General features: G+C 34.5%; 1 protein-coding gene across 1 annotated transcript; it reads left to right on the plus strand.

Annotated features, from left to right (window-relative positions):
* The first annotated feature begins 3,110 nt into the window (after positions 1-3,110).
* On the plus strand, positions 3,111-12,650 carry LOC145594553 (uncharacterized). The gene is made up of 8 exons (XM_081650869.1): positions 3,111-3,558; positions 3,789-4,006; positions 5,604-6,154; positions 6,263-7,018; positions 10,113-10,219; positions 10,416-10,633; positions 10,896-11,446; positions 11,795-12,650. Exons 1-8 carry the CDS (start codon positions 3,372-3,374, stop codon positions 12,648-12,650), a joined length of 3,444 nt encoding a protein of 1,147 aa, XP_081506995.1. The 5' UTR covers positions 3,111-3,371.
* Positions 12,651-12,807: the final 157 nt, after the last annotated feature.

A 12,807-nucleotide genomic window follows, 5' to 3' on the forward strand; every position in this document is an offset into this window, starting at 1 on the left:
TTTTTTTTTGGTTATTATTGGCCTTATAGTATAATGGCTTCTTTTAGAAATGAACACAATTGTGTGACCACATGTGACTGTGAGTGGAGGAAAGGGCAAGAACGAACTCCCAAAGATGCCATTTAACTGATCGAATAAAGCTATCTTGGCATGCTTTTCAATATCATATAAGGTAATTTACTTTTCATTTCAACTTATAAACTTAGATGTTGATGAGAGGAATAATTAGGGTAAAACCGGTTCGTTCTTTCTGAGAGCGAGTTTGACCTAGTTTCTATATAATACACATCGTGTTAAAAAATTTCACCAACCATAAGTAACTTATATATTTCTACCTTTTCACCTAATAAACTTTTATCATTTTCAAAAGTTCACTTATCATTTTCTTGAGATTTTGGTGATAAATGCTGAAATCTTAACATGTTAGCAACTTCTTTAGGGATAATCTGGAGTAGTAATGATTTTTTCATGTTAAGTACTGTGTATGTCGTGGCTCATGCTTTATTACATTTACTCAAATTTCTAATTACGTGAATATAAAGTTTTCACATTACTATTTGAAATAATACTATCGGACAATCGACATGACCCATTATCATATATAGTTTTGTGATCATATTCCTGGAGAATAATAGCTTCTCTGGATTAACACGAATCTATTCAAGAGAGCTAGCTAGATAGATTGATTGAATAATAGACAAGAAAGGGTAGGTTAATATATTAGCTTAGCTTAATTAATTAGTACCACAAATAAGAAATAATTTAGTATCACTAGTGGTTTTACCATATTATTCAATTGCCAGACCCCTCATTCCATTTGATTCAGAATTCATGATCACATCTATCTCAATTAAGTAGGAGTAATAATTATCTGCCTATCTTTACTAAAAAATCATTAATTCTCCAATTAGCAATCAATTATTTGTCAATTTGGTATAATGCTTAGTACACGACATAACGTATCTAATTTTCAACCGCATAAAATGGATTTAAATCGGGTTTAGGCAGAATATATCATATTGTTATGTCTTTTTAATTATTAAAAGTAAAGCTGAATAAGCATCTAGAAAAGCATGATGTATTTGTTATAACCATATAATATGAGTAGAATATATGCTGATTTCTGGATAACTAAAGCAAACGGTACAAAAGGGTTTATATGGGTTAAGTGTTACACATGCAAATTAAAGCAAAATGAAGGAATATATATTTTTTTTCCTTTTGACAGTAGGATTAAAAAGAATTCATATTGAAATTCAAAGTAACTTAAAAAAAAAAAAAAAAAAGACTAATGATTGGATCGATAATGCATGGAATCATATATATATATATATATATATATATATATATATATATATATATATACACATACATACTGGATTATATGTGACATTAGAAAATTATTCTAATCCTTCCTTATCAAATCAAGGATAATTTTGAAGATCAGAGGATTAAGGTTAGGATATGCAAAAGGATTTGATAAGTTTATACGGAAGCAGCAGATTATATTACATTTTAGCGTTTAGGAGAATTTGACCGATACATATATTTATTTATATTTTTGGGAAGGGGAAGGCTTAAAGAGTGATCTGTATGAATGAGATTTGATATTAGGTCTTAGTATGATACAACTTTCTAAGATATTAACAAAGTTGGTATCAACATTTGATAGGTTCTTAATAGTAGTACAGTGCATGTTAGATGCAATTATTTCTACATATATTATATATATACCATACACCCTTATGTATCTAAGAAAAGTGAACATTCAAAACAACACTTTTTTATTAAGAGGACAAGTTATACTTTGTACTTCATACTTCTTTTTAATTTTTAGTTTAATAAGAAGTATATTTTCACTTGCAATTTTGGAATTGAATTATTATTGAAAACTCTCTTAAAATGACAAGATATAAAGTATATATAGTACATTCTAAATCAGGAAATTAAAGTGCATACAACATGTACTTCATATATAGCATAATTATCTATTTATTAAATTAAACATGTGTAAATGTACTTAGCCACTTAAAAGTCAACTTATTTATGTAATATGATTAGGGCCAATAAGGGGTCATGAAACATGTTATATATTATTCACCCCTAATTTCAAGACCTACACTTAATATTGTGGTTGCAATCATGTATAAATCTCCACTAAAACATGTTAATGGTCAAAATATAATATATCAAATCCTCGTTGACGTTTACTTATCATGTTATCAAGCAACCAAGTTTGACCTCACATTTGCAAATTGTTGCGCACCACCCCAAGGCCCCAACCTCTACGGCTCCACCTTAATAGAACCAATTCAATTTTTTTTTTTTAATTTTTTTTTTTTTTTCAATTTTTAAAGGTAACTAATGCTCTCACTATGAGTTTATGACAATGGCATACTCCGATCCATTGAATATAGTCATGTTATATAATACTTGCTTACCTACAAATTGCGAGTGTGAAGAGTCAACTTATATATGAGGGGTATTGTTATATTAGATGCAAGAAAAATAAGGAAATCAACATATAACAACAAACATTTTACTTTTTCACTAAAACGATGAGTTATTTATATCAGTGGACACTGGACAGGTGAGGGGAGTGTTTTACATATCTTGAGGATATCACATATATATTACAGAATAGTTGATAGATAGGTTAACCCTAAAGGAGTTTATATATTCCTCTAAAATAAAAAGGATTAGAGTTAAATAGGCCCAAAAACAGAAAATTATAATCCCACGTACATAACATACACTGTAAGTTTTGGGAATACTGCATAGTCCTCTAAAATAAAAAGGATTAGACCTAAATAGGCCCAAAAACAGAAAATTATAACCCTACGTACATAACATATACCGTAAGTTTTGGGAGTACTGCCCCAAAACCCCCCTCGGTGGTCAAGTTGTGCCCTTGAGCCTGTCCCAAACGACATTTCATCTATTAAGGGTGTCTTGTTATTTTGTTGAGTGAAATACGAATTATTATTTAAGAAACGAGTAATAAATCGGTGTATATATATGGCTGGCTGTTTTGCTAAAGTTGTTGGAGAATAGCATAAATTGTTACGCTCTTTTTGAGAGCATATTACATGTCTCTTTAAACTCTTTGCCTCATCCCAACTTCCAATATGCGCAAAGATGAGTGGGGGTTACTATACATAAACACTGTACTATACTCATCAATTAATTGTTGCACCATGCACTATCTTTTCTAACTTAGTCAAAAAAAAATTAAACACCACTATAAGTGACAATTTTAGACCTTAGGATTACGACTTTTTCATACAATAAATACCATGCCATACTCACTCTTACCCTCTTAGATTTAATAACGTCCTTCCAATATTATTTGCGCTCATCTTATAACAATAATGCAAAAAATACAAAAAGAAATGGGTGGTTTTAGTACTCCTGAAATCCCATTAAGGAAATTCGAAGTAGAAGAAGAAGATGAAGATGTCGCGAAATCACAAGTTCTTGATTCGTCATATGATTACAAGGGAAGGATTCCTCGTCGAGCTTCCACTGGCTCATGGAAAGCCTCCTTCTTCATCATAGGTAACCTCATAATTACCTTTCTTGTTAGTTATTATACATTATACTCGTACTAAGCTTTTTTTAAATTTATTATCATCAAATTTTATATGAGGCAAACTTATAATAAATTTAAAACTAAACTAGACATGACGTTTCACTAGCTTCTTAAGTTATTGTAAGTTTGACTCACGTAAGATTTGCTTGAGAAAATTCTGATATTGGTTAAAATGATGTTATATTTATATATGTAGCAATTGAGTTTAGTGAGAGGCTAAGCTACTTTGGAATAGCAACAAATTTGATAACATACATGACAAAAGTGATGCACCAAGACTTGAAAACGGCGGCGAGTAGTGTGAATTTATGGTCAGGAGTAACAACAGTGATGCCTCTTCTTGGTGGGTTTCTTGCGGATGCTTATACTGGCCGCTACTTCATGATTCTCTTCTCTGCTATCCTCTATGTTTTGGCAAGTCTCTTCTCTCTCCTCCCTAAATCTTTTTTATTTTTTTATAAAAAAAATTAATTCTTTGATAGCTTTTGCTTTATATTTGGATTTTTATTTTAAGGAAATGTTAAATGTAGTCTGACAACATATGTGAATATTAGAAAGGAAAAAGTAGTTAAGGATTATTTACCGATAATGTTGATCAATGGACGATTTTGTCATATAATTTCAAACTTTTATTTCCTTCATTTTTTTTTTGTTCGAGTTTAGAATCTTGACACTATTCATATTTTGAAGAAATCTACTAAATTATTATTCTCAATATATATGATACTTCGTACAACATAATCAACTGAAGTCTTGTCCTATTTATTTTAATAAATACTATAAGAGCATCAAGTGTCTATAAATTTTACTATTACACAACTAAATACATTGTAATCACAGATATGGATGCATTGACAAAATGACAATCAAAACAGAAGAACAAAACGAATGGATTTTAAGAAAATTCATTTAATGATATACAACCCTATATGGCTATATGTCATGCATAACCAAATTATTAAGACAAGACATATCCCACCCAATTATATGTAATACAAAGTCTAATACTTTTTTCACCAATAAATGAGTACAAACTTTTTTCACCAAAAAATGAGTACATTACTTTTTGAGAAATAAGTGTTGTAGTTGAATTTCTATGCTTTTTTGGTAGGTAAATTCATAAATTTACACAATAAATTAGCCTTTCCGTTTAACATGTCAATCAAGAATGAAAGTAAAGTCGTGATGAAGTCATACTTTTTAACAACCTTAAAGAAAGAGACATGCAACTACGAAGTATTTGATTACATGTCTATATGCAAGTCACAAAACTCCTATCTTGAAAATGTCAATTTTTTACAGGTACACCACTATTGGTTATTTTGGAATTTCCCTAGGCTAGCAAATTGTAGTGCCTAACATTTTCTAGAAGAATTTTGTAGGGGAAAAAAAAAAAACAAACTTTTATCTCATAGTCTCATACTATCCGCATCCTTAAGAAGTTGGCACAAATATTAAGCAAAAAGTAACTTAAATTATTGAACAGAGGAGGTTTGTTTCATTCAATCATTAATCTTTTTTGATGAGGTTTAACTTTTAAAAATATAACATAACCTTATTAGTTTGATACTACTCTAAAAAATTCATTAGTAGAAAGTACGAATTTAGTTAACTATATTAAATTAATACTCCATACTACATAAGTTTTGAAAAATCAAGTACTACCTCAGTTAACTTTTAGTTACAACTTTGGATTTTTTTATATCTCACATATAATACCCCAAAGTTGCAGCTAAAAGTTAACGGAGGTAGCATTTTAAAACAAGGTTTGAGTGAAAGAGCCTTTTCGTTCAAAGGACACTTAATGGGCTTAGGGCCCTACATTTTGATCAAATACAAAAGTAGCATTGAAATCATTCCAATATAATTGGGCTTTTTGGCCCACCAAGATACGATTAGATAGTTGAAAAGAAATTACAATGGTCAAGTAGTTTCGTAAATTAGATTATACATTCAGGTGCACGACAAGTTTTTCGCTGTCAATTAAAACTTTCTTACCTCTTTTGTTCAGGGCTTGGCTCTTTTGACCATGACACAATACGTTCCAAGTCTTAAACCCTGCACTACAACCCCAAATTCATGTGATCATGCTAGCAAGGTTCACGAGGTAGTCTTCTTCATAGCGGCCTACCTCGTGGCCCTAGCAACGGGTGGTCATAAACCGTGCTTGGAGAGTTTCGGGGCAGACCAATTCGATGACAATCATTCAGAAGAAAGAAAGCAAAAGATGTCATTTTTCAACTGGTGGAATGTTGCACTCTGTAGTGGCCTATTCTTTGGTGTAACTTTGATTGTGTACTTGCAAGACAATTTTGGTTGGGGTGTTGGATTTTTTATACAAACAATAACTATGGGAGTTTCTGTCTTAGTATTTGTTCTTGGGAGGCCATTTTACCGTTACAGGAGTGCCCGTGGAAGCCCCTTAACCCCGTTGTTACAAGTCTTTGTCGCTGCTATAACAAAGCGAAATCTTCATTGTCCTTCGGATTCTTCCATGTTGTATGAGGTTCACAATACAGAGAAACTCCAAGGACGACATTTAAGTCACACAAATAGGCTCAGGTAAATACAAGATTCAGGGGAATTCGCGCTAGTTGTGTGTACCATACTCATTTGATTTAATTAATTTTGTAAACATTCCAAAAGATTGATAATATGTTTGTATTGCAGATTTCTTGACAAAGCTGCTATAATTGAAGATGGGGGATACAATGGAGCAACGAGGAAAAACCAAAGTCCGTGGAGGCTAGCAACCGTGACACAAGTAGAGGAACTAAAGCTCATAATAAACATGATTCCTATATGGCTAAATTGTTTGGTGTTTGGCATAGGCATTGCACAAGGGTCAACATTCTTCATCAAGCAAGGAAGCACGATGGATAGGAGAGTCTTCAAGCACTTTGAAATCCCACCGGCTTCTGTGTACACCCTAACGGCCCTAGGGATGATTGCCTCAGTTTCCTTCTACGATAAGGTCCTCCTTCCCTACTTAAGGAGAGCAACGGGCAATGAAAGAGGCATCAACATCCTTACAAGAATCGGTATTGGTATGGTCATCTTAATCATATCAATGATGATTTCGGCCTTAGTGGAAAGGAAAAGACTAGAGTTGGCATTGCAAGGGAAAATGATGAACGTATTTTGGCTAGCTCCACAATTCTTGCTAATTGGTATAGGGGACGGGTTTTCCCTAGTAGGAATGCAAGAGTATTTCTATGACCAAGTTCCTGACTCGATGAGGAGCTTAGGGTTGGCGTTTTACCTAAGTGTTATCGGTGTAGGGAGCTTTCTTAGTACGTTTTTAATCAATATTGTGGACTATGTGACAGGTATGAAAGGCGGTAAGGGTTGGATAGGCAAGGATTTGAACCACAGTCGTCTTGATTATTTTTACTGGCTATTGATGATCATGGTTGTCTTGAACATGTGTGTTTTCGTGTTTTTGGCCAAGAATTATCAGTACAAAAATGTTCACAGAAGTACGGCTGTAAGTGATTCTTGTAATGGTGAGAAGACAGAGGAGATGGCTAGTGTTTAAAAAGATTTGTAAACTATATTATATTGCTTACAGTGAAATTCTTGTACTCTGATAAATTAGAATCATAAAATTATGTAATGTAGTAAGTATATACAAAGTATGATATAGAATTTTATGCTCTCCATATTGCTATACATATGTAGTACGTAATTGCTTCTTGCTTAACCTTATTTTCGCTTTATTCTAGTAAAATTACGTTTGGTTAAGGGATAAACAACCCTTATTTCATCTCAATCAAAGCATAGGTAAGCATCTAGAAAATCATGCACAACCAACTAATACCCTAATTAAGTAATAATCAAACTAGTACATAATAATACTGGCAGATTATATGCTGATTCCTACATATATCAACCTTCATAAGTAAACGATACCAAATGAATATTTATTTTCTGATCGTGATGCTCATTATATGAGAAAACTATACTTATATTATTATAAGAATACTTGAAGTCTTTGCAGTGCCGTCTTAGACATTTTTGGGGCCCTGAGCAAAAATTTAAATAGGGGCCCCTGACCCTAAACTACAAAGTGTACGTAATTTAGCAACAAAATATTTTACCCCTGATTATTGGATTATTAACTGGAAAAATTGCTCCCATAAATCCCAACTTTGCCTCGTCCGCCCAAATTAATCCCTACTTTTGATTATTATCTATTGCACCCAACTTTAGGGGGTATTAATTTCTATTGCACCCAATTTACCTGAAACCGGTTAATCAGGTTAACATTTGTGAATTAATTTTTTTTGCACACGTGTCAATATGTAATTGGTTGGAAAAAAAAAAGAAAATAAAAAAATAAAAAAAATGAAAACAAAAAAAAATTAATTTCCTAAAACTAATACAGCACTTGCCCCACCTCCACCACCGCACCACCACCACCAGCGCACACTTTCCCCTCACGCAGCCCAGCAACAAGCCACCACACGCACTCCCTTCGCCACCAGCCACCACACGCACTCCCTTCACCCACCACAACCGAAAACCCATCACAGCCCCCTCACCAAATCGACCACCACAATGGCCGAAAATGGCCAACCACCACCGCACACCGCACGACTGTTTCCCCACCATAAAATAACCCCCTCCCCCAAAATCTACCACCAAAATTGGCCACAAATGGCTAAAATCAGTCGATAATGGGCCTGAATGGTTGATTTCAACCCTTTATCGGCCGATTTCGGCCGTTGGTGGCTGATTTCGTTGCCGTTTTTGTAGTATTTCGAATGTTAGGGTTAAGGGTTAGGATTTGGGGGATTTTGAGTGGTTTGCAAGGTGATCGAAGAGGAAAGGGGAGGTGGTTTGCAAGGTTGTTGCTGGTGGTCGTGGTTGCAACGGGAAGTTGGTGGAGTTGCAGGGAAAGGGAAGCAGGGAGGTTGGTGGAGTACGTGTGTGAAGTGCGTAAGGGGAAGGGGAAGCGGGGAGGTGGGCTGGGAGGCGGCGATACGGAGGTGGGGAAGGGGAGGTAGTGCTGCCGCCGGCTGATTGCGGGTGGCCGTGAGGGAAGGGATGTGGGGAGGAAGCAGAGAGGGAAGGGGGAGAAGGGAGGAGAGAGAAGGTGTTTTTTTTTTATTTAATTTTAATTTTTTAAACTTTATTTATTTATTTTAATTTTAATTTTAATTTTTTTAAGCGAATCATATGCTGACACGTGTCTAGGTAACCTGCTACATCAGGTTGGGTGACCTGTTGGGTGCAATAGAAATTAATACCCCCTAAAGTTGGGTGCAATAGATAATAATCAAAAGTAGGGATTAATTTGGGCGGACGAGGCAAAGTTGGGATTTATGGGAGCAATTTTTCCTTATTAATTTGAATTATTTAATTATTATCTTTTTACCATCGCGTATTAATTAAAATTTTGATGGCATCACAAAATTTGAAACGAGAGAGAGAAGAGGGCTATAATATAATCCTTCTATTTCATAATAATCGCAACATTAACGCATATGTCAATGCACAAATTAACTATTAATATTATTAAGAAGTATAAAATGTAAATATAATGAATATATATAAGTTAATCGAAAAATATTTTACATGACAACATACGTTTTTTATATATTGGTAAAAAGTATTAGCATGGTTATGGACTTATGGGTATAATTAGTGATAATAAATAAACCAAATATGTCTCATTTATTTCTAGTATTTAAAAATTCATTTTATTTTGTAAAAAAAAAATAAATAAAAAATTACAATGACGGGGCCCACTAATAGGGGGGCCCTGAGCCGTCGCTCATTGTGCTCCCCCTAATAGACGGCCCTGAGTCTTTGTTTAGACGCAACGAAGATTAATTAGTAATAAGCCTTGTCTAAACTATAATGTATTGCATCAGACCGACCTCCATCTCAATCGATCAATAATACGGAGTATGTAACAATTAATTTTGTCAGCTATATATGGTATTAAATATTTCGAAAAAAACTTGTATCTTTCTATATTTGTTTAAATACATTAAAGGAAAACCAAGAATACCCTTTGTTGGGGTTGTTCATCTAAATCTATACCAAGTACACATGAAGCTATGAAAGACGAAAAACATTTTGAAAGGTAACTAAAAACAAATCTATGTTAGTCAAACCCAGAGCGGACAATATCATACTAATTTGATGTGTGTGCGGCCCAACATCCTTGTCATGACCAGCTTAACACGAGATAAAAAAACTGAAATCGGAGGCTAATGCAGACATGTTCTCAGCATAATTATCATAACATTAATATAGTAACCTGATTGAACAATGACTGATACATTTTAAATACGTAGTAGTATTATACCTTCTATGCACTATATAATTAGATAGAAAAGCCATATATAGTAACCTGACTGAACAATTAGGTTATTTTATACTGCGCTAGTATCAATTAAAACTATTATTTCCATAATTTTTAACTAAAAATGGAGGGAAGTGGAGATATACATGATGAAACACAGAGAAAAAAAGGCGACAACTTTGGAATCCCAGAAGAAAAAACCAGTGAAAATGGCATGGAATTACATGTTCATGACTCAACTTTGGATTACAAAGGGAAGCTTCCTATTCGATCTTCCACCGGTTCTTGGAAAGCATCCTACTTCATGATAGGTAATGCTTCTTTTTGCAATTAGCACTAATACTAATAGTTGAAAATTTTATATGATCAAAGTTTATAGATTTTGAGCAAATATACAAAATAGGTGCATATAAAAAACCGGATGAACTAAGCTACTTCCTATATGTGACTATTGATTTCGGACAGGGTACACAGATATTTGATTGAAAAAAAAATGTTTGTATGCAGGAATTGAGTTTAGTGAGAGGATGAGTCACTTTACAATATTAACAAATATGATAACTTATTTGACTGATGTGATGCACCAAGACCTCGAAACAGCGGCCAATAATGTGAATATATGGGGTGGAGTAGTCACTGTGACGCCTATGCTTGGTGGCTTTCTTGCTGATGCATATACTGGTGGCTACTTTATGATTCTTTTCGCCGCCATCCTCTACGCTCTGGCAAGACTTCTTGCTTAGTACTCTTACTTCCTTTCAATTTTTTTTGTTCTACTTGTAATATTTTGGTTAGATTAGATGTATATTTAAATATGTCGTCCCAAGTCCTGGTTACCAGCCATTAACAAGAAAATATTTGTGAGAGTAAGAGATAGCGGGAGCATTCCTCCCGGTCTCATCACCAGTCTTTGTGGCTCTCTAAACACCAAAAAAGCAATAAAATATTTGTTACTATTGGAGATAACACTATCCTATTTTTATTCAGGGTTTAGGTGTTTTGACCATGTCTCAATACATTCCAAGCCTTAAACCTTGTGGCACAACATCGACAACATGTGACCGTGTTACCAAAGTACACGAGTTAGTCTTCTATCTAGGTGTCTACCTCGTGGCCTTAGCGACAGGGGGTCACAAGCCGTGCACGGAGAGCTTTGGGGCGGACCAATTCGATAACAATCATACAGAAGAAAGGATAGAAAAGATATCATTTTTCAACTGGTGGAACATCTCCATTTGTGGTGGTTACTTCATAGGAGTGACTGTGATTGTGTACTTGCAGGACAACGTAAGTTGGGCCCTTGGATTTTTAATCCTAGCCATAGTAATGGGATTGAGTGTCTTAGTGTTTTTTCTTGGAAGGCCTTACTATCGATACAAGAATGCTCTTGGAAGTCCCTTAATTCCGTTGTTGCAAGTTCTGGTCGCGGCTGTAGCCAAGAGAAATCTAGTTTGTCCTTCGAATCCATCCTTGTTATACGAGGATCCTAATTCAGGGAAGCTCCAAGGCCGGTGTTTGGATCATACTAATAGACTCAGGTAAATGTTGTTGAACCACGAGCCATTAGGCCATATATACCGCCTTTTTATAATCCTCCATTCTATACTAGTTGCTACGTGTTAGAGTGACAATTTTTTTTGACACAAATATAGATCATGTGAAAAGCAGAGAAATACAGAGAAATAACATGTAATCATGCGACAAGAAGACAGATAAAATACCTTACCAAAAAATGGATATACAATTTCCCAATTGAGAAATATAGCTAGCAATTACAATAGAATATAGAGGAAAACAAGATAGATCGAGAAGTTACTTGATTCCTTTATATCATTATATTACAATTCATTAATTTAATCTGATATGCTTGTATACATGTAATGCAGATTTCTTGACAAAGCAGCTATAATTGAAAATCAAGAAAATAATAATGGAGCAGCAGTGAAGAAACAAAGTCCATGGAGGCTAGCAACCGTGACACGAGTGGAGGAACTAAAGTTGATACTAACCATGATTCCCATATGGCTAACATCCTTGGTATTTGGCATAGGTGTTGCCCAAGGCCCTTCATTCTTTGTCAAGCAAGGGAGTGCAATGAATAGAAAAATTTACAAAGAATTCGAAATCCCTGCAGCATCCATGACCGCGTTTATAGCCCTAGGGACGATTATTACAGCTGCCTTTTACGACAAGGTCATTGTTCCATACTTCAGGAGAGTCACAGGCAACGAGAGAGGTATTAAAATCCTTACAAGAATCAGCGTTGGCATGGTTGCCTTAACCATATCAATAATGATATCGGCCTTGGTTGAGAAGAAAAGGCAAAAGGCGTCACTAGAAGGAAAAATAATGAACATATTTTGGCTAGCGCCACAATTTTTTATCCTCGGAATGGGGGACGGGCTTTCCCTAGTAGGAATGCAAGAATACTTCTATGACCAAGTTCCTAAGTCAATGAGGAGCATAGGAATGGCATTTTACCTTAGTGTTATTGGTATTGGGAGCTTTCTTAATAGTTTCTTGATTATAATCGTGAATCATGTGACTAAGATTCATGGAGAAAAGTGGATTGGCAAAGACTTGAGCCATAGTCGTCTTGATTATTATTACTGGTTGTTGATGATCATTATTGTATTAAATTTGTGTTTATTTACGTTGTTGTCTAGGAACTATTGGTACAAAAGTATTCAAAAAAATGTGGTTTTAGAAGGTGAGAAAAAGTTGGAGCTGAGTACGGTTTGACATCGAAAATGATTGCTCATCATAAACTTGGTACTAAAAGTGGCACATTATGGTACTAGGATAGTGTTTTCTTTCTTCCATTTTTTGTGGAGAAGATTTCATTGCTAAACTATTATCAAAATGGAGAATGGAATTTTTTTTTTCCCCCCTCCCGAAG

This window comes from Chenopodium album, chromosome 19, assembly GCF_948465745.1.
Source record: "Chenopodium album chromosome 19, dcCheAlbu1.1, whole genome shotgun sequence".
Taxonomy (NCBI): Eukaryota; Viridiplantae; Streptophyta; class Magnoliopsida; order Caryophyllales; family Amaranthaceae; genus Chenopodium; species Chenopodium album.